At 39.6% G+C, this 22,966-nt stretch overlaps 1 protein-coding gene across 1 annotated transcript in view; it reads left to right on the top strand.

The window, feature by feature from the left end:
- Nucleotides 1–22,966, top strand: part of plekha6 (pleckstrin homology domain containing, family A member 6) — a 70,316-nt gene that overhangs the window by 9,242 nt on the left and 38,108 nt on the right. The window contains exons 3-8 of the mRNA XM_068314383.1: nt 12,156–12,319; nt 14,766–15,228; nt 16,567–16,653; nt 19,408–19,494; nt 21,675–21,755; nt 22,364–22,513. Of these exons, the coding sequence (XP_068170484.1) occupies nt 12,165–12,319; nt 14,766–15,228; nt 16,567–16,653; nt 19,408–19,494; nt 21,675–21,755; nt 22,364–22,513 (1,023 nt within the window). The 5' untranslated portion in view covers nt 12,156–12,164. The remainder of the gene's footprint in view (nt 1–12,155; nt 12,320–14,765; nt 15,229–16,566; nt 16,654–19,407; nt 19,495–21,674; nt 21,756–22,363; nt 22,514–22,966) is intronic.

Below are 22,966 nucleotides of genomic sequence, written 5' to 3'. Positions count from 1 at the left end.
GTGTGTGTATACAGTATATGTAAAATATACATGCATCTACTTAAATTCCCCCATTCCTTTTTTTTGGATTCTGTTTTTCAATACCTTTTTTTTGCCCTGCCTCTGTCATTTCTTTTTTTATTGTTCTTTGAATATTATATATAACAAATTATCATAGAACTATTTTTCTCGGATTCATTAAGACAGCTACAAAGAGATAATAATTAGAGTTAGTATCCGTCACCTCGCCTATTCTCTTTGACTACCTGAATGAATGAACAAAAGAAGGAGAATCTGTGAGGAAGCAACCTTTGCCTCTGTTGCTAGGTTACTGGTGTCTTTTGCTGCAGTCATTTTAATTTCTTACATCAGATTGTGTCTGTGCTGGAGGCTAAGCTTCAGTGCTCCACGAGGAAGTGTATTTTCTTTCTCTGTAATGATAATGCCATTTTTTCCTTCACACACATACATAAACATGTGTTTATAGAGACATCTGAATAAGATTATATGTTTTAGTGACATGTTATCAGTATTTCAGATTTTTTTTCATGTCATAATTTTATTCTTTTCCTTCCTTTCTTTGTTCTTTCTCTACAATATTGTCCTTCCATGAACTTTTGTCATTTCTGAAAATGTTTTTTCTTTGATCAATTTTAAACTTTAAGTCAATGCTTATTTAAGACTTTGTTGTCAATTATTTCTTATTTTCTTTCTGCTTCACCTTTGGCTGTCATATTGTCCTTGTTCTTAAAATACAAAATGATCACAGCATTTTTTTCTGACGCAATAGCTGAGAAGTGTGCAAGGCTGACATGCTTTCAGTTTGAAGGACAAGGAAGGTAGAAGAAACACACACACACACGCACGCACGCACGCACACGCACACGCACACGCACACGCACACACACACACACACACACACACACACACAGAGCTCCGCCTCTGTTGCCAGGATATTTCTACTTCCTACCATTCATCCATTTTACACAATTACATCATCCCATGTCACCGCCAGGGGAGGGACTTTGTAGTGTTCCACTGTGGAAGGAAGTGATTTTTTTTAATCTATGACATCATTTCCTCCTGCTGAATTATGTTGTTTTTTCAACTTCATAGAGCCAACACACATACATATTCACAAAAACAAATTGTGCATGTGAACACAATCATTTAGATGTGACTTCAATAAGATTTGGGAAAATTAGAGGAAAGTAAATTAGATATATGTTAAAGGAGATTAGAAGACAGAAAACAAGTAATTTATGGATCAGTTTGGATTTTGACTTTTTATTGCAAATGAGCAACTGCAATCTTTGCGTGCTTTGTTTTAAATTAAAACAAATGCAAACAATTCAATAGTTTAGCAACAATCAGCATCCACTGAGGACTGAGGACAATTAAAATTAACATTTAAATTCTATAATTTTCTAATTAATCATCTAGCAGTAGCAGACAGAGAATAGTATAAACTGTAAACTGTAAGAAATGTGCAAAATCAGCTTATGCATATATTCAATAATATATCAAGAATTTTGTCCGTTTTTGGTAGTTTATTGAAAAAAGATCACTATGCAACTAAAATAAATTTTCAAAATTTAAGTTTAGCACAAATAGAGACATTTGGTAGTACATAGTGATATTCAGATAGATAGATAGATAGATAGATAGATAGATAGATAGATAGATAGATAGATAGATAGATAGATAGATAGATAGCTAGATAGCTAGATAGATAGATAGATAGATAGATAGATAGATAGATAGATAGATAGAGGAAATTTCTGGAGGAAATTGTATATATCCACTGCTCAGGCATTACATAACAAATAATACTGGATAAACACCAGGAGAAAAAGAAACACTGACATCACAGGACATACCACAAGACATACACTACACTGACAGACAGACACATGCAGCACTAACAGGACTTATATACTAAACTATAATTAAAATATAAACAGTATAAAATTAAAATATAAACAGTATAAAATTTAAAAAATATTACAGTATTAAAATATAAACAGTATAAAATTAAATTAAATTAAATTAAAATTAAATTAAATTAAATCCATTCAACCCCGTGCTGACCTCGCCACCTCCCCCCCGCTCCTCTTGACAGAGTCATTGTACCCCCTGATGGCACGGGGCACGAAGGAGGACCTCAGCCTCTCTGTGGAGGCTGAGGCACCTTCAGTCTGCCGCTGAAGGTGCTTCTCTGCTGGGAGAAGGTGGTGTGTAGGGGGTGCGTGTAATTTTTTTTCAGTGAAGTAAAAGCAAAACATTTCACCTTATATAAAACATCAAAGCAAAATAAATGAAGAAATCTAATGTTAACACATTCAAAATATAAATAACAACAAAATAACAAAAAATAAGCAATAATTTAATACAATGGGCAGCATGGTGGCATCATGTCATTATGCATTCTTATTTTTTAAAATTTATTATTTAAGACAAGCAGAACAAGTTAAAGCTTTCTTCTCTAAACAAATGTAAACAGAGGGCTTTGTAGCTGCAAGCTGATGGGGGGTGCCTTGCTCAAGCTGCTGAAGGTTTTCCCCTGATCAAAATGCATTTGTGTCATCAGCAAATAACATAAATTTCAACATGTTTGACACATTACAAATATCATTGATATAAAAAATTAAAAGCATAGGGTCTAACACTGACCCTTGTGGGAATCCACAGGAAATATCATCCCAGGTTGATTTGTAGTCACCTCTCTGTACAAACTGCTGTCTGGGTTGCATGTAACTCTTCAGCCAACTTAATTACCTGTCTATTTTTTTTTAAACAATATATCATGATTAATGGAATCAAAAGCCTTTTTCAGGTCAATAAATATTACCAATACATATTTCTGGATATCAATACAGTCAGTGATCTCCTCTGTCAATTCCAGTAGTGTCATTGCTGGTGACCTGCTTGTTCTGAAGCCATACTGTCTGCAAAAAAGGTTATTATTTTCATAGATGATTTATTCTAGCACTTATTGACAAAATCAATTATTTCTCTTTTTCCTACAGCCTTTAAATAGAAGGAGTTGAGAGTTCTTGTGATGCTCCCCTCGGCATCCCCATCCTTACATGGCATTTATTTTCTTGGCCAAGCTTGGACTTATATTCACAAAGAAATTGTTGAACCCTTTAACCACATCATTCATGTTATGTAAAGACCTCACATTGTCAATAACATATTCAGGGTATTTCTTATCATTTGAACCATTTCTAATAATGCTGTTTAGTATCCTCCATACTCCTTTAATGTTGTTTTTACTACTGTCTAATAGTTTGGTATAATATTCCTTCTTACTTTTCCTAATTAAATTAGTTAATTTATTTTTATATTTCTTGTATTAAGTTCGGCCTCGACAGTTCTTTGTTTCAGATATTGTTTATAGAGAGTGTTCTTTTTATTAGAAGCATTGTTAAATCCTTTTGTTATCCATGTTCTGTTAACGTCGATTTGGTTATCCTTGTCATTGATTAGTTTAATTGGGCAATTTGGGCTGCCTCCCTGGTGGTGGGTGGCTGCCTGGTCTTGGCTTTAGCAGCCAACTTTTTCAAGTGACATTGGCTGGCCTTGCTGAATGTCAAGGCCAATTGTACAGCCTACACTGAATGTCAACACTGAATGTCAAGGCCTATGGCAGAAAGGGTTTTGAAACCCTGAAAGACTTTGCTGAGTTTGTCTCCCTCTGCAGGCATGGCTGGAGGAAGAGGAGCATTACAAGATTGGAAAGTCAAATGGTGACTTTTGTTTTCAGAACATACTATTTTAAATCAGACACTCATGAGGACCAGAAAGAGTGGATTAGACCATGTCCATGACTGAGACCACATGTTCACTTAACACAAAGGTGTTTTCACAAAATTGTACAGCCTACAGTGAGTCAAACATATGCATAAATCATAAAAATAAAATAACTATTACTGGTTGGGGAAAATTAATGATAAAAACAAAATAGTATTTTAATAATGTAATATTTTTCGTCTTCTTATGAGACAAAAACTTAACACAAAAACTCTTTCTACATTGTGATTTTAATTTTTTTTTCAAGTTGTAAGCTAATGTTTAATTGTTCTGCTTTGATTTAAAAGAAATGCAATAGTTTGTTAGGGCGGCAGTGGCTCAGGGGTAGAGCAGGTCGTCCAATGATCACAAGATTGGCGGTTCAATTGCCACTCCGGCCCAGCCACCTGTAGTGTGAACTGACAGTGGGGGGTGTCAGCTCACCTCCAGAGAACTGCCGAGGCACCCTTGAGCAAGGAGCCGTCCTGCATTACAAGTTGCTCATTATGGGTGCAACATGACTGAGCTGCCCGCCACTCTACTCCCTCCCCCATAGCATGCTTCCAGGCCCCTTTTGTAACTATGTACGTGCATGTGTGACTAACAGACTAACTAGAGTGTGCTTCTAATTTCCCTTCGGGGATCACTAAATTATATAAATACAATAAATAAATAACAATTTTGTACAACATTACATAAAATATTAGTTGGAGTGTGATATAAATGAACACCTTATAATAAAAATGTGAACTGCATATCATCCACCAAACTCAATAACAAGAGAATCTCAACAGTGTCAAGTCATTGACAAGTGCACCATACAGTCAAATTGGTCTGTACAAGCAGTAAGCAGTGTCAGTGAAGCACAAATGATTTTTATTTCATTTTACAATTACTGATTTTTTTAAAATAAAAGAACATAGGGATTTATCTTTAATAAATCAATTGTAATAGACCAACAATAACAACAACAACAACAACAACAACAATAATGATAATAATAACAAGTGTGGCACGGTGATGCAGTGGGTAGTGCTGTCACCTCACAGCTAGAAGGATCTAGCTGTGAGGCTAGAAGGTTCTGGGTTCAAATTTGTTCTGTGTGGAGTTTGTATCCTCCCCCCATGTCTGCATGGGCTCGCTCCAGCTTTCTCCCAAATCCAAAAATTCCGCCTCTCACCCATAAGCCAGCTGAGATAGGCTCCAGTAACCCCTGTGACCTACAAAAAGCAGATGTGGTCAAGAAGATGAATGAATGGTTTTAGTGAATTATTTACCACTTGTTTCCACTAGGTGATTTTACCAAATTTGTATTCGATATATTCAGAGTGGGACAAATTCCAAACTCAATTTATCCACAGCTGTGCCCACACCTTTGCATGAAAATACAACAGATTCACAATTATACATGAATAACTTGTAGCTTTTCTCACAGAATTTGGGCGAAAAGGAAAAAAGATAATTGGCCTAAAAAGTAGATAATTTTTTCCATTTCTTATTACTGCTAAGTGACACTGCATGGCTACACTCAAAACCAGGCTTTTAATAAATTTCCATTTGAATAAGATTCATATAACACTGATCCGATGTGAATTTTACTGTTCATTATAATAAATGTCAATGTAAAGTAATGTATGTAAATGTAATGTCAACTTTATTAATACCGCAGGAAATTGTTTGTGTACACTAGCACACACATAGCGGTTTATATTCTTTGATCGTGACGGATCTCACGTTGTCATGTGGGGAACCCCGATGCTTTATTCAACAGGACCGAACTCACAAAGCCGGACCGGATTGTCAGACCGTAACGCGGAAGCCACCTTCGTCTTCGAGTTTGTCTGTCCCACACACACTGAGCCATTACGACTTCGTTGGACACAGCGGTTTGTTTTCTTGTGATGGCAAAGAAAAAAAAAGAACAAACAAAGTCTGATATTATTGTTTTATCGTGGAATTTCTGCGGGTTCCCGATAGAGGCAAGATCTTAAGCCCGAGCCCGAGTCGAAGCCCGAGCCGACCTGAAATTTGGGCTGGATCAGGCTCAAAAAGTCAGTAATTACATTCAGGTCGGGTCGGGCTTTGATACCCTCGGGTCAGGTCGGGCTGGATTTTTTTTTTTACTCGGGCTCGGGCTTAAGATCTTAAGATCCAAGCCCGACCCGGCCCGAACTTTTTTAATAAATATACAGCACATTTATTTATTTATTATGTATCTCAAACGATCTATGGATATTAAACTAAGGAATATCCTTATGAAATAAATAATTTAGGTAAAACAGAGAAGGCGCTGTATGAGAAACATCCATCTACAATACCTGCTCAGTTCCCTCCGTGCATCAGCTGTATCTTCTCCTGTCACTTTACCTTTCCGATCATACGCACTGAAAGTAGAGGTAGGATCTTAACCCCGAATCCATGCCCAACCCGGCCCGAATCGGGCAAAATGTCAATAATTTTGTTCGGGTCGGGCTTTAATACCCTCAGGCTCGGGTCGAGTCTGGCTGGATTTTTTTAGGCCCAATCTTACCTCTAGTTCCCGCTAGTGTGTGTGTGTGTGTGTGTGTGTGTGTGTGTGTGTGTGTGTGTGTGTGTGTGTGTGTGTGTATAGTGAGTAAAAGTCCGTAACACACATGTAGGCCTGTAGGCACGCAAGTGATGGGGAGGTACAGTGGCGGGCAGCTCCTTTGTGATGCACCCAAAATGAACAACTCATAAAGGGGACGGCACCTTGCTCAGGGACACCTCAGCAGTACTCGGGAGGTGAACTGGCACCTCCCACTACCAGTTCACACTCTGAAATTTTTGTCCGACACGGGTCTTGACCTGGCGATCCTCAGGTCCCCAGCTTAGTGGACTGAGCTACTGCCGCCCCACTATATGTGTGATTTCCAAAAATTACCAAAAAATAAAAATAAAAAGCTGCAAATGCTAGACAGGGCAAAAGAACAGAACAGATAAATGAGGCTTAATGATCTGGTGGAGAAAAGGATTGAGAGAAAACACTGGCTGTGACTGCACAGAGCAGCATGCAATGTTTAGTTGGAAAAACAGTGTAGAACAGTTGTTTAGGCATTTATTTCATGAATAATTATCTATAATGAAAATTCAAACAGTTTTTAGGATCCAGAGATTTACCACTGGAGGGTCAACAACTAACTAGCAAGTTTATGAATCACGTGGTCTTTTGAACAGTGCAGATATGTGAGTTGATTAGTTTAAATGAAAGTGAAAGTGAAAGTGAAAGGAGCCAAAGGTTTGTCAGACTGACAAAAAGAAGCAGGGAATGAAAAACAGCAGAAAACTAACAATAATGTGCGGCAAATCCTAACATTTAGCCCTAATAACGTTATATTACTATTGATTACTGTGTCGAATAAAATTAATTGAACAGGGTGTCAACTTTGCTGAGGGCTGTCTGGTCCCTGTATGACGGAAGCCGGAGCTTGGTTCGCATTGCCGGCAGTAAGTCAGACCTGTTCCAGGTGTATGTTGGACTTTGGTAGGACTGCCCTCTATCACCGGTTCTGTTCATAATCTTTATGGGCAGAATTTTTAGTGCAGCCAGGATCCGAAAGGAATCTGCTTTGGGGACCAAAGGATTTCATCTCTGCTTTTTGCAGATGATGTCCTGTTGGACTCATCCAACCTGGACCTTCAGCGTGCACTGGGATGGTTTGCAGCTGAGTGTGACGCGAGTGAGGCCATGGTTCTTGACCGGAAAAGGGTGGACTTCCCTTTTCGGGTTGGTGGAGAGTCTTTGCCCAAAGTGAAAGAGTTTAAGTATCATGGAGTCTTGTTCACAAGTGAGGGAAGGATGGAACTTGAGATTGACAGTTGGATCGGTGCAGCTTCCGCAGTGATGCAGTCACTGTATAGGTCTGTCGTGTTGGAGACGAAGCTCAGTCATAAAACGAAGCTCTCAATTTACCGGTCAATCTACGTTCCTACTCCCACCTATGGTCGTGAAATTTGGGTTGTGACCGAAAGGACAAGCTTCCGGATACAAGTGGCTGAAATGAGTTTCCTTTGTAAAGTGGCTGGGCACACCCATAGAGATAAGGTGAGGAGCTCAGTCACCAGGGAGGAGCTCAGAGTAGAGCTGCTGCTCCTCCAACTCGAGCAGAGCCAGCTGCGGTAGCTCGGGCATCTGTTCTGGATGCCTCCTGGACGCCTCCCTTTGGAGATGTTCTGGGCATGTCCTACCAGAGGGAGACATTGGGGAAGACCTAGGATGCGCTGGATGTCCACATCTGTCGGCTGGCCTGAGAATGCCTCGGAATCCCACCGGGGAAGCTGGAAGAGGTGTCTGGGGAGAGGAAAGTATGGGCATCCCTCCTGAGACTTTTGCCCCCGCGACCCGGCCCTGTATAAGCGATTGCGAAAAATGGATGGATGATAGATGGTGTGATCTGGACATTCCAAAAAGAAGCGGAAACATGTTGGATTTATGCTATGGGAATACATTACGTCCTTGCCCATTTGCGCATCACTGGTTGCGGCTCCACCTTATTGCAGATTTTTAGTAGGCAGTCACGTGACACCATACACGCATTTTATTGGCTGAAAACCAGGGTTTCTGGTTTCACAATGGGATGTGACTTATCCCTGAGTCAGAGGAGTAAGCCTGATTGGTTTCATGAAGCTAGGTAAACTGAACCTCTGGGTTTGTCACCGCAGTAACACACTTTCTCAAGCTAAACTGGTCGGGAGCAGGTTTTATTCCACAAACCCAGGATTTCCTCTAACTCCGCCCCCTTTCACAGCTGCTCATACTGTTTTGTTTCCTTGTTCTGTCAGAGGAAGAGTTTTACTGCAGTTTGATTTTCTAAAACTAATAATTTTAGAGATATTTTGGAGGCAAACATGGCAGGGTCAGTTTGCACAATAATTCAATTGTCCCCAACCTCTACTTCACTCTAATGAATCAACTGTACATCACAGGTTTGATGTTTGAGTTTGATGGGTTTTTTGCCGGGGGACAGGGGTTGCCCATGCCAACTGAGGAAGCTGAGCCCTTACACCCAACCAGGCCCCCAAACAGAACTTTAACTGAGTTCACCGCAGGATGAAAACCCAGGTAGAGATGTCCATAGGCCTGTTGGAAGCTGGTTCCCAGTGCCTACGTCACCTCAGGATGGTTCCTGAGAGGGCCTGTGATATACTGTAATTCTTCATAGTATTTCCATTACCAGAGGAGGAAAACAGTCCACCCTACAAACTGAAGACCCCAATGATGACCCTGTCCACCTGCCTGCCACCCAGGACGGCAGAGCAGTGAGAGATACCATCTGCCAGAATCATTTCAGGGTCTAAGACACCATCATCACCACCGCAACGAGCAATAAAACATACAATACACATTTAATTTGGTTTTCTTTATTTCTTGCAAATACAAAGTTGTCTTTTGTATTGTTCCAATAGCTAACGTCCCAATATTTAACATGATTCACCGTGACCATTACCCACCTGTAACTGGTGCTCCAGTATTTACACTGGAGCACAAGATTTGCTCTCCTAATCTGGTGGTATAAGTAAACCATTTTCACTGTTTTCTGTATTTTTTAAAAAGTGAATTCTATTCAACTTTTTGAACAGATGGGAATACATGAGTAGGAAATTAAAACATACAGTTCCATATGAATTCCACAGAATGAACCACAGGTGTTTACTGATCATCTATCTCACTGTGTTAATCTGTGTAGTCAGGACTCTTCTGCCATTGTCCATCCATCCTCTGGTAAAAAAGGATGAGAATGTGTTAATACTTCAGTTAAGGCTAAATATCATTTTGTATTCCACCCGAATATTAGATGGATGGACGGACAGACAGACAGAGACAGACAGACAGACAGACAGACAGACAGTATAAAATAAAATAAAATAAAATAAAACGACATAAATAAAAATAAAAGTGAAAGTGAAAATAGCAGGAGGCCCACATGGTGGGTATTAAGCAATGGAAAGAGAACTGTCAGTAACATAAAATAGTAGACCGCCTTTGTTTTCTTCAATTTCTTGTTAATTTCTTTTCATTTTTATCAATTAGTAACTCTTGTGTGTATTATGTGACTAAAACAGACAGAAAATAAAACTTAGAATGCCTAAAAGCAGTTACAAGCAGCACAATACCACAGCTATTGATAGAAGAATTAAAGCAGTTTCGGCTATTATCAAGGAAACCATGCGCTAGATGTCAGTTCTTGATATCAGTTCTTATATAATATAGGTACAGTCAAACCTCGGTTTTCGAACACTTCTGTTCTCAACCAAATCGGTTTTCGACCAGAAAATCCGAGAATTTTACGTCTCTGAACTCGACCAAAATTCAGCTCTCGACCAAACTGAAAGAAGCCGAGCGTACCTGAACGCGACTCACTCGGGAGCCGAGCAAATTCGAATGCCCAGGATGCTTCCTCCGTAGAGCATTCGTGTTCAAAGTTCGTTGGGGTAACTTTTATTAAAATATAAGACAGTGTCTATTTCTACCCCTTTTCATTCATGGTGAACAGTATACAGTGCAGTTTATGGTGTAAACCGAAAGAAGCCGAGCGTACCTGAATGCGACTCACTTGGGAGCCGAGCGAACTCAAATGCCCAGGATGCTTCCTCCGTAGAGCATCCGTGTTCAAAGTTCGGTAGGATATCTTTTATTAAAATAAAACACAGTGTCTATTTCTACCCCTTTTTATTTATGGTAAACAGTATACAGTGCAGTTTATGGTGTAAAACAGTAAAAGAAAAAAACTTAGAAATAGTTGTTTTTTAGACTTGGAATGGATTAAAATTATTTACATGAATTATTATGGGAAAAATAGTTTCGGATTTCGAACAACTCGCTTTTCGTACAGCCTTCTGGAACGGATTATGTTCGAAAACCGAGGGTTGGCTGTATATGCAATGGTATTAATATTCTTCTCCTCAACTGTTCTTGTAACGTCAATATACCGATTTAATGTTTTATTTACATACCATTAAAACATTTAAAGGGATTTCATTATTTCAATGGTCTTGATATAGATCAGAGCACATTTATATGTGTGAAAAGAGCAATATATTGGCGATAAAACAACTGAACAGTCGAACGTCCACTTAATATTTACTTTACAATGTCAAAGATAATGGAAATGAGGAAGTTCCCTAATGTGATGATGCAGAAATCTGACTTGCATGAACAATGTTTTTATACTTCATTCTCAGCTGCTGACATGTGCGCTTCTCCCCCGTGGAATTGCACCTCTTCTTCTTTCCCTTTCGGCTTTTCCTTTCAGGGGTTGCCACAGCGAATCAATTGCCTCCATCTAACCCTGTCCTTTGCATCCACACTTAAATAAAATAAATTAATAGATTATTATTCAAGCCTTTTACCTACGTGATTTTACTGTGATTGTAACGGACTATGTTTAAATTGACTTGAGCAGCAATTTCCTATTCTTTGCAGCTGCAATGCTGCTGCTCTGTCTTTGAAAAATGTCCTCAAAGTCTTCATATGTATGGATTAAAATCTGTACTTCGACTGCCATAAAGCCGTGTGGAGTGCTTCTCGTCCATTGTCATGGTGACTCCTCGAATCGGGTCTCAATTGATAATGGCTGTTTAGAGTTCTGTCGCGCCTGTTAAACTGCTGGTCAACTTACCCTGGGTTAACAAAACTCACCCTGAAAAGCCTTCGTGAAACCGGAAATGTCAGGGTAAGTCAACCCACAGCCATAGGTTTATCTCAGGGTTTGTTAACCCTGCTTCAGGAAAGGGCCCAGTCTTATGTGGCTACTGCTTTTTAATTGTTCTATGTTATGTGCAATGTGTTCTCTCTAAGGTACTGTCAATGAAGACAAATTTCCTAACAGTCCTTTTTCCTTCTATAGTGGAGATACATTGGCCCATATGCCATCACAGTGATGGCATATGGGCACCCAATTGGACAAGTGATATCTTTTGACTTAGTTACTTGACCTAGTGTTTTATTGTTTTGTTTTGTTTTTATTAACAAAACAAAGTTTATCCATTCTTATGCTAGCTTTTTTTCTCTACATCTTCACATAACAAAGTTGAACAGCATGGCTGATTCCCAAAACGCCACGGAATCTGAGGGATGTGATCAGCAACAACATCTGCACAAAGAAACACAAAATAAAAATGACATCAATAACCGTAATGCAACCCTACCCTCCACCTCCCTGTTAACGGAGGAAAGAATAAATCAAGATGAAATTCCAGAAGAAAACAGTAATGAAAGGGGAAGACCAGACACTGACTGTGCCATTCATTCAAACTGTACTCCAAATGGATGTTACAACAATGGCCCCTGCAAATCCAACCCCATCAACAGAAATAATCTGGTTTACCTATCCAAGAGTCATACTGCCTACTATGACCCTCAGGAACACCAAATGGAAGGTCAGCGTCAGGAAAATGTGGTGCTTAGGAGGGACTTTTGGCCGAGGACAGCTCCAGAGAGGGTGGCCCAAAGGAAGAGCTCAATGGCTCAGTTGCATCACTGGGTCAACTTAAGACGTGCCATGGCTGTCCAGGAAGACATCAACAGGTAAGTGAAGATGAAGAGAAATGCTGTACAGTGTGCCCTCGCGCATTAGCGCATCAATGCTCGCAAATCCACCTCATACGGATTTTTGGTTGGCAGTCACGTGATACCGTAGGTGCATTCTATTGGCTGACGGCATCCAGAAGTGCGCTCCGTTACGTCAGTCTTGGACTTTTGTCAGACACAAAAGTGCTCTAAAGAGTAGATAAGAGTGAGGGAAAAGGTAATACAGATAGAAGGTGGCTTAATATCAGTATGGCGAGGGTTCATAAATGTTTAAATTACCGTAAATAATAATATAAATAGATCATAATGTCAATCGCAGATTCCTTAATCTCATGTGGTTCCTGGAACGCATCAACCACAAAAACAGAGGGCGCACTGTATCACTAACCCTCCTTCTGTATTTTGTATTGTTTGCAAGCGTTTGGGGACAGCAGTAGCCCATTCCACTAAGTCTTGGGATGGGGACCGGAGGGTGGCCAGTTGAAGACCGACATGGACCAAAAAGTTTGGAATGTGGACTGGCGTGTGTGTGTGTGTGTGTGTGTGTGTGTGTGTGTGTGTGTGTGTGTGTGTGTGTGTGTGTGTGTGTGTGTGTGTGTGTGTGTGTGTGTGTGTATGCAGGGGCCTGGACATATATGTGTGGGGAAAATAGAAAAAAATACTGCAATTAATAAAGTATATTTTGAAATAGGTTCAGCTGATATATGGGCAGATATACCTTACTCTTATATAATAATTATTTAACCATTTGACTTAAGGTGGCCTCTATATCCACCTAAGTGATTCATGTTGATTGTGCTCATAGCTTAAAGTAACATAAAGAAAAGGTGCAATGAAAACTCTTGTCCTCCACTGCCTAAAATGCACTGTGAGACAATACTATGTTGAAATGGCATGTATGGAAGATGTTGCAAACTTCTTTGAGGGATTGATCAGACTAAATATCTTGGTATATACTGTAAACGCTGTTCATTTATTGGAAAAAGTCAAATAGTCTCGATTCTGAAGCTTTTTGACAATACTACACTAAAATGCAACAGAACTGAACCAAAATGTCAAAACATTCAACAAAGAAATCCATTTCAATTTAACTGAAATGGACTGTTTGTCAAAGAGGACAGTTAATCTCAAAGTGCATCAGCACAAAAATGGGCCAAACATGCCAACCTGAGCCAAAAACTATACCAGCTATAACAAAAGTTTTAAAGATGTAAATATAGAGAAGCAGAGAATGGAACATTCTTCAACAGGAGAGGAGGTTGATGACTGAATATTATTGTTCCTTTTTTTATTATGACAAATTAAATGTGACAATGCTTTTTGATTTCTGAACTATTTTAAAGCAGTGGTCCCCAACCCCCGGGCCGCAGACCGGTACCGGTCTGTGGGTCACTTAGTACCGGCACTGCACAGAAAGAAAAAATAGTTTACATTACTTCCGTTTCATTTATTTCGGAGTCTGGAAGATGTTTTATTTTGAAAAATTACCCGATTCTCTATTACATTCGTTAATGTCAGTGGTTCCTAACCACCGGGTCGAGACCTGGTCGCGGGACATAAGGTATCGGGCGACACAGAATGTCTGACTTTCTTTTTTTTATTGATGACCAGTCTAAATATGTTTTATTTTAAAAGCGACGCCTGTGTGGAATGACGCACAGCCCCGTTTGACAGGTCTCGGTCACGTGACAGGTTATCAGCCAGCCCACAACTGCGCCAGTGTTCTGGATTAAAGTCAAGGCAGATTATCCTGAGATCGCCTTAAAAGTATTGCGAACCCTGCCTCCATTTCCAAAATCCTGTCTTTGTGACCGTAAAGAAAAACCAAACTGCTGAGTAGACGGGACGTCCGGAACGCACTTCAGGTGTCATTGTCTACCGTTACCCATTGATCAGCGGTCCCCAACTACAGTAATTCTCATTATTGTAATTATTATTATTTGATTGACTTGTTCACCCTTTTATTGGAAATGGTAAGTATTTCTCCTACGTTGTTTGCTCTGATTTTAAGTCGCTATATTTTAAAATAAACCTCATCAGTGCAGTCATTCAATCGAGTTTTTAATATAATTATTTCTTACAATTATTTTGTTTACAGAGATGTTGATTATTAATTAAAGAAAAAAAGGTCTTTTATTGTCTGTTGATGTCTGCATTTTACATAACACCACTGCGGATGATTTATTACTAGACTAAAGCTTTCCTGGCGTCATTAACACTTATCGAGCAAATGAAGGCCGGTCTATGAAAATATTGTCTGAGATGAAACCGGTCCGTGGCGCAAAAAAGGCTGGGGACCGCTGTTCTAAAGTACATTATACAAATGTCACATCAAGACAACATCAGATATGTTTGGTTTAGGATTGCTAACAAAAGTACATTCTCATACTTTTATACACCATTTTAAAAATAAATTAAGCTTTTATAATTGATTTCCTTGCAGTCCATTTCATTACTATACAGTCGGTCATGGAGTGTGGGCTGACTGCCATGACTATCCTGGTGGCCTCCAGTACGAGGAGGATTACCCTCTCTACCTAACAGAGGCCCGCCCTGGCAGCATCTGCTCTGTCTCTGCTGTGGGGGGATGTGACCGAGACTGGACTCCCCTGGAGAAGCATCATTCAATGTATGGACCTCCAAAAACCACAGACCATTGGGGCCCACAGTACTCTGGTAGACTGGAAACATCGATGAGGCATCTATCAATCCATCCATTCTCTTGGTCTGTGCCAAGGTCACAAACCTCTTTATGTGGACACCATTCACCAGTGCCATCCAACTTTACATCACCATGTCAATCATCATCAGCCCACTTTCACCAGTTTCCAGGGAGGATGAGGAATGATTTGATCTATGCTGATCGATCTACCTACGGGCTGAGAAGATCCCTCAGCTCACCAAAGGTGAAGCAATTAGTGTTTGTCATCAAAATGAAAATGTATTTTCCTACTATGCATCGGAACCCTTTTGTTTAAAAATCAGGGATTATTCCTTATTTAACGCATAAAGGTTAGTTTTCTCATGTTTAAATTAAATGAATGTTTCAGAGAAGTATGTTACAGCGGTTCAGGAATGTATGAGGACTGCAAGACAGTGGTGATATGTGCTGTAATTGTGACAGAGGAGTTCAAGGTGGAGGTGGGACTGCATCAGGGATCAGTTCTCAGCCCGTTCTTGTTTGCTATGGAGATGGACAGGCTGACAGACGAGGTTAGACAGGAATCTCCATGGACTATGATGTTTGCAGATGACATTGTGATCTGCAGTGAGAGCAGGGAACAGGTGGAGGAGAAGCTAGAGAGGTGGAGGTTTGTTCTGGGAAAGAGGAATGAAAGTTAGCCACAGTAAGACAGAGTACATGTGTGTGAATGAGAGGGACCCAAGTGGAAGAGTGAGGTTACAGGGAGAAGAGATCAAGAAGGTGGAGGTTTGTAAGTACTTAGTGTCAACAGTCCAGAGCAATGGAGAATGTGGCAAAGAAGCGTGTACAAACAGGATGGAATTATGTGGAGAAAAGTGTCAGGTATGGTGTGTGATAGAAGAGTTCCAGCTAAAATGAAAGGAAAGATTTACAAAACTGTGGTGAGACCAGTGATGTTGTTTGGTCTAGAGACAGTGTCACTGAGGAAAAGACAGGAGACAGAGCTGGACGTAGCAGAGATGAAGATGCTGAGGTTCTCTTTGGGAGTGAAGAGGCTGGATAGGATCAGGAATGAGTACATCAGAGTGACAGCACACATTAGAGGTTTTGGAGATAAAGTAAAAGAGGCCAGACTGAGATGGTATGGACATGTCCAGAGGACAGATAGTGAATATATTGGTAGAAGAATGCTGAGCTTTGAACTACCAGGCAGGAGGCCCAGAGGAAGTCCAAAGAGGAGGTTTATGGATGTAGTGAAAGAGGACATGAAGGTAGTTGGTGTGTGAGAAGAGGATGCAGAAGACATGGTTAGATGGAGGAAACTGATTCGCTGTGGCGACCCTTGAAGGGAAAAGCAGAAAGGAGAAGATGAAATTAAATGAATGTTCATATTTGTTGTACGTTAATATCATTCAACTTGAAACTTGTACTTGACCTTCAGCAGTATTACACTATTCACAAAAAAATTGAATTTTTTTTTTTTAAAAGTCATGTTTGGTTTTAATATAGTGTAACAGTATTCATGTTACTCCACCTAATCTTTAAAACTGCTTACTTTTCCTCTTTATTCTTTCCTAATTGTCATCTCCTCTTTCTTCAGCACAACTTTGCTGGCAATAGGAGGTCCTTAAACCAAGGATTACACCACTATAGCTACCCTGTGTCCCCCTCTATCACTAATAAAGTGGTATGTACTACTATTGTTGAAATACATACAAGTTTGGACCACTCCACATTACCACTCCATGTTGAAAGGTTAGCTTTTTGGGGTTATGCACAGATACTAAGAAGGAAAGTATTCTGGATCTTTAAGAGGATTTGGGAAATTTAATAAAACACAACAATTTTTAACAAAGGTGGCACTAATCTATGGCTACTGTCTCACTATTCTTCACTGCAGATGAAGGCAAAAACCCCAATGATGGCATTATGGGGATAAAATTCCTTTCATGACCCTCACTGAGCTATCGCTTTCTTAGCCTGCAGGGAAGACAATTCAAAAGACTAATTTGTAGCCTCAAAAATAATGACAAAGCATTTAAATATGACCATATCATTCACCAATGAACATCACTGAACTGAACTGTATGAGTATGAAGATATATTTTTAGAATAATGATCAACCAAGTAAATGCATTTCTAATATGAATATTAAATTATGACTGTAAGCGTGCAGCGTCTTTAATCCCACATTTGCACCAAATGTAGTTTCAATACTGCTATTATGTATGTGATATTGAATAATCACTGAAAAACTGAATAATGTGAAGTAACGATCATATGAAAACATTCAAGTGAGTCCTTTATGTGTGTATGCTTTATTTATGTGAGTCCTTTATTTATGCACTCTGTGAAGATTCAGCTGACACATATAGATTCCTTGTTGGTGACACAAGCCACATCGTTTGGTCCTTCACAGTCCTTTAGTCTCATTCTTTGGTGATGTTATCTTTCTATCTTCTCAGAGGGAAAGTTGCCAGCATTTCACCTCTTAGATCACTAACAGTGTTCTTTTCCTGTATGTGTAGTATCACTACACATACTAAAACCACTATACCTACGTATCTTAGATAGTCCCTGTTTCCATCCTTCCAACATAGCAGCCCAACAAAACATCATTTAAACAGTGTAGAGTGGTTCATATGCTGCATGTAGCTGTTCATACAGTATGTTGCATGGTCAGCTGGCATTCTATTACCGTATATACCAGCTGACCAAATAATAGAGTGCAAATGCAAACACCGAACTAAACAGATGAGAATGGCCACAGTGAATAATGTGGCATGCATTCTCTTTAGTTTTAGAAGAAAAATCTCATGTGTTGGGGAAAAGGCATTTCCCAGACATAGGGGTGGAGTATATTGTACATAGTCTGCACTGCCCCAGTTTAGCAAGTGCACCAACACATTTCAACCTCTGGCAAAGCCCACAGAGTGCTGCTACTCGTTTAGCTCAGGGGTTCTCAAGGGTTCTCAGGGGTTCCTAGGGGATCCGTAGAGAGGTGACAAAAACAAAACAAACAAATAAATCTTAATAAATCTTAATTTCCCTTCGGGGATCAAAACAGTATATCAAATTAAATTAAATTAAATTAAATTAAATTGAATTGCCAAAGAACTATGGCACAAAGTACCAAGGCTTTCCAAGGAACTGTGTTGTGACTGAAGAGTAGTTATTTTATCTTTATCTGCCATTGTATACACACTAGGTGCATTCCTTAAATGTTTCTCCATTTAGCTTCTTATATTTTAGGTAGCTTTGTACTTACATGTTTTTTCTGCATTTCTGCTATCATTCTCCTATGATTGGGGGTATGGGCTATACACATTGGCACAGCCGTAGAGCATCTGTGTCACTAGATACAACTTTTTTTATTTCTTTCAAATGTTAAAATGTTAGGGAACAAAATGCTATTTGAATGCAGACCAGCAGGCAAACATTTGGTTCAATATATTTAACCCACTTTATCAGGACCTGAACACAATCGAACCCAATCATGTGGTAACCATGTTTGGCTTCCTTCCACCACCAAATACTTTCAGCCTTAAGCAGTTTGTCCTCCAATTTACTAACTTGCTGGTCAGACGTGTCATTTTGTTATAAGTGCCAACATGCCGACCCTCTAACAACTAATTAAACTAGAAAACAACAAAGATTCTCCATATGAGGATTGCATAAAACCTTCCAAAAGACTTGTTGAAAATAGATGTTGCAATGTTATTTTTAGCCTTAATGCCACATCTGATGTTGACAATCTACATTTATCCCTCCCCTCTCTTCAGTCCTTTTTAGCAAAAGAGAATGTGAAATAGTTTGTTTACCTATGTAATTATCTCATTCAATTATTAAGTAATTACTCTTTTCCCTATTTATTTTATTGGGTGTGACACGGTGGCGCAGTGGGTAGTGTTGTTGCTGCACAGCAAGGCGGTTCCGGGTTTGAGTCTGGCTCCATGCAGCGCTTATATAGTCTTCCTGTGTCTGCATGGGTTCTCTCCGTGTTCTCGGGCTTCCTCCCACCTCCAAAAATATGCACTTCAGGTGAATTGGCCTGTCTGAAATTCCCTTTAGATGTGAGTGTGTGCATAAGTGTTCGTCTGTCCTGAATTCATTAGGTTGTACATTGCAGCAGAACTGAATCAATACTTTTAATTGTACAGTAACTGCAATGATAGTTGCATGATTTCACAATGTCTCCATGAACACACACTGTTCATATGCTATTGACATTGGACCTCTTTATCATGTGGTTGAAACAGACTTCTATGTGAAATCAGTAATAGATCAAATTAATATAATTAGTCAAACATACTGATACTATCAACTTTGCTTCACAGGATCATTAAAAGTAACAGAATGCATATTGACTTTGAAGTTTAAGTCGCCTATGTATTGTGATTATTACCATTATTGATGTTTGTCTCTTATATCTTTTGTCCAGTCTTTGTTTCCACAGATGTCTTGTTTCCATGATAACCATGGAAGAGAGTTACATCCCACACTGAAACTCAATGAAATCGAAACCAGTGTAAGAGAAAACAATGGCACATATCTAAACATATAGCTATCCATCCATCCGTCCGTTCATCCGTCCGTTTTCTTTTCCGTGGCTGAGTTGTGGAGGCAACATATGGACATATCCATATTCCCTCACCATAAACACCACCTCTAGTGCTTCTGGGGGGACCCCAAAGTGTTTTCAGACCAGCCAAGAGACACTTCAGTTGGTCTCTCTTGATATGGAGGAGCACCGACTGTACTCCGAGCTGCTCCCTGGTGACTGGGCTCCTCGCCCTATGGCGGAAGCTCATTTTTACCGATTGTATCTGGGTTGTTGTTAATGACATTGTTGTTCATAGTAAGATAAATAGTTTGTCACTCTATTGCGGAAATCGTTAATCGCGTGTGGTTTCTGGAACACAATAATGGCAAAGAATGAGGGCACAACCAAAGCAATCCCTGCACATCCAGAGACTTAAGATACTTAAGAGCAAATCTCATCCACCCTGGGTGCCCTGCCGCCAAGGACTTCAGCTTCAGGTGATAGTCAAGTCCTCCCCTGAGACCTCACCATCTGGTTTCTCCATGGAAGACATGGTACCAGCATTGAGGAAATCTTCGAAGTATTCCTTTCACTGCCAAACAACATCCCCAGTTGTGGTCAGTAGCTCCCTAAACTCCTCACAGACCAATTATTTTTCTCCATAACTGCTTGGGCCAGAGTTTGCCTGGCCTACCTATCAGCTGCCTATGGAGTCCGACAAATCAACAAGGCTTGTTAGACTTCTTCCTCAGCTTGATGGCATCACTTACTTCTGGTTTTTTACCACCGGGTTCTAGGATTGGCACAGGCACCAGAGACCTATAGCCTCAGCCCCTTCAATAAGTTGGGAGATGCAGAACATGGTCCAGTTGGACTCATTGACCTCAGCCTCCTCTGGGATCAGGGACAAGCTTTCCTAGAAGTGGGAGCTGATGACTACATTGACAGAGGATTCTGCCACACATTCCCATCAACTCAGCACCAGAGCACCAGGTGGTGATTGGTTGACAGCCATTCCCCCGTCTTCATCCAAGTGTCCAAAACACACTATTAAGTGTTTACGTCCCCCAGAAGGCCAGGTACTCTGAACCTCTGTTCGGCCTGTAGTTTTCCCACCATCAACTGACACCCAATCCACACTACATCAGTCCCGTGCATTCCCTCAGTGGGTGGCAAGTCCACCAGCGGTCAGGCCACCACATTGTCCTTTTGGGCTCAGTCCAGCTCACATTTGATCCACGACCCTGGGCCTGGCTACAGGGTGGGGGCCCGGTTGCACCATACCAGAAGTCATCATGGTCCTTAATTTAGTCTTACTCATAAGATCTTTTAAACATAAAACTAATCATAATAATAATAATGATAATCATCATCTGGATGAATTTTTTCCCCCCAAAATATTACAAAAGTCAAAATTATAGTATATGAACACACCCTTGAACATATTTAAATTTGCATTGTCACTGCTTACAAATCTAGTTTAATTATGACAGTATTTCAACATTTTTAATTGAGGAAATTGACTAGCTTACATGGAGTCAAACCCCTAAACTTATCCCCACCTGGAACACTACACTGATCATGATGTTTTCACATCATCATGCCCGTGCCTTGGTTGTAAGAGGTGGTTATTTGAGTTATCAAATGAGCTATCAGCTGTCGAAACGGCCTGGCCAGTCTTCTTAGACCAAGGCCTTTTCACCCACAGACCTGCCACTCAATGGCTTTTTTCTCTTTTTTGGACCATTCTCTGTAAACCCTTGAGATGGTAGGGTGTAGAAATCCCAGTAGATCAACAGTTTCTGAAATACTCAGACCAGCCCGTCTGGCACCAACAGCCATGCCACGTTCAAAGTCACTTAAATCACCTTTCTTCCTCATTCTAATGCTTGATTTGAACTGCAGCAGGTTGTCTTGACCATGTCTCAATGCCTAAATGCATTGAGTTGCTGCCATGGCTGACTAGAAATTTGCGTTAACAAGCAGTTAAGTGGTGGTGAGAGACAGTGAGAGAAAAAGAGAGTGTGTTATGTGTGTGTGTGTGCGTGTGTGTGTGTGTGTGTGTGTACACATGTAGAAATATATATATATATATATATATATATATATATATATATATATATATATATATATAAATAGAATTCCCATTCATCTTTCTGTTACAGAAACTTTTAAATCGACTGTGTGAGCAGAACCGAATTCTGAAAGACCATGAAGCTGTTGTCCATAGACTGAAAATTGACAAGGTAATAAATGTTATTCACAATACAAAACACATTATTAAATTGTATTTCTGTTACTGTTTTTCAGAAAGAAACTGCAATTACTGAATTAGAAGCAGCTGGATTTCTGTTTTGAGATTTTTAATGATTCATTCAAAATATTTTTACATTCTAACCGACTAGTGGGGAGATTACAATATTTGACTTCCTGTGAGCTGACTGTTGGGGAGTTTCAGTTATTTAAATTTAAGTGAAACTGGTTGAAAGGCAGTTTTTAGGTTAAAAAAAAATCTGACATGAGGTTAAATGGCTATTCTATGTGTGAATTGTTTTTACTGTTGCCATAACTGCACAAGTAACGCTTAAAAACCACATGTTAGAGAATTGTGACTTCATAAATCTACTCACCCTGGAACGCATTAACCGCGAGTAAAGAGGGCGCACTGTATTATTATTATTACTATTATTATTTATTATTATTATTATTCTTTTGCTTTCAGACTCTTTGTACTATGAATCATTGAAAATGAAAGTAGCGAACTGAAATGTTTATACTATTGATTACAGAAAAATAGGAAGTAGCACTCATGTGGTACAAAAAATGTCCTTCTTGTCTTGTTTACTGCTCCTAGGAAAGCCTAGAAGAAGCACTAGTCTGGACTCATCAAGAGATAGAGCGGGAAGATAACCAGCCTTTAAGCATGAAGAAACTGAAATTAAAAAAGGGCTCCCTGCAGAACCAGCTCATCACCATCAGAGGAGAGCTTTCTCAGGCCTCTGGTGTAAGACACCATGGAAAATATTCAGAATCTTATCTATCATATCCTATTTTATATCTTGAAAGAGTAAAATTTTTTATATTGTTACAACTTTGTCGTCCTTTGTTTTTGGTTGGACATTTTTTTTATCTGTTATAATACAGCTGTGTATTCTTTGTTAAGAAAATAATTGACATATATTTAGAAATAAATGTCAAGAAACCACAATGTCGAGAAATGTATAAAGACATCTAAATTGAGTATGCCAAAGTACCGTATTTTCTGTACTATAAGGGGCACCTAAAAGCCTAAAATTTTCTCATAAACCCATAGTGCGCCTTATAATCCGGTGCGTCTTATATATGGATTAATATTCATATTAATATTGGTTAAAAACATGATCGCTGAAAAAAAGTAGTCAGTCTGGCCACCAGTCATGCTGCACTCCGCCACCAGACGAGCACCCTCACAAGGCAC

This window comes from Antennarius striatus, chromosome 5 (assembly GCF_040054535.1).
Source record: "Antennarius striatus isolate MH-2024 chromosome 5, ASM4005453v1, whole genome shotgun sequence".
In the NCBI taxonomy this organism is placed as follows: domain Eukaryota; kingdom Metazoa; phylum Chordata; class Actinopteri; order Lophiiformes; family Antennariidae; genus Antennarius; species Antennarius striatus.
Note: the sequence above shows the minus strand (reverse complement) of the source record. Positions and strands in the feature narration are given on the sequence as shown.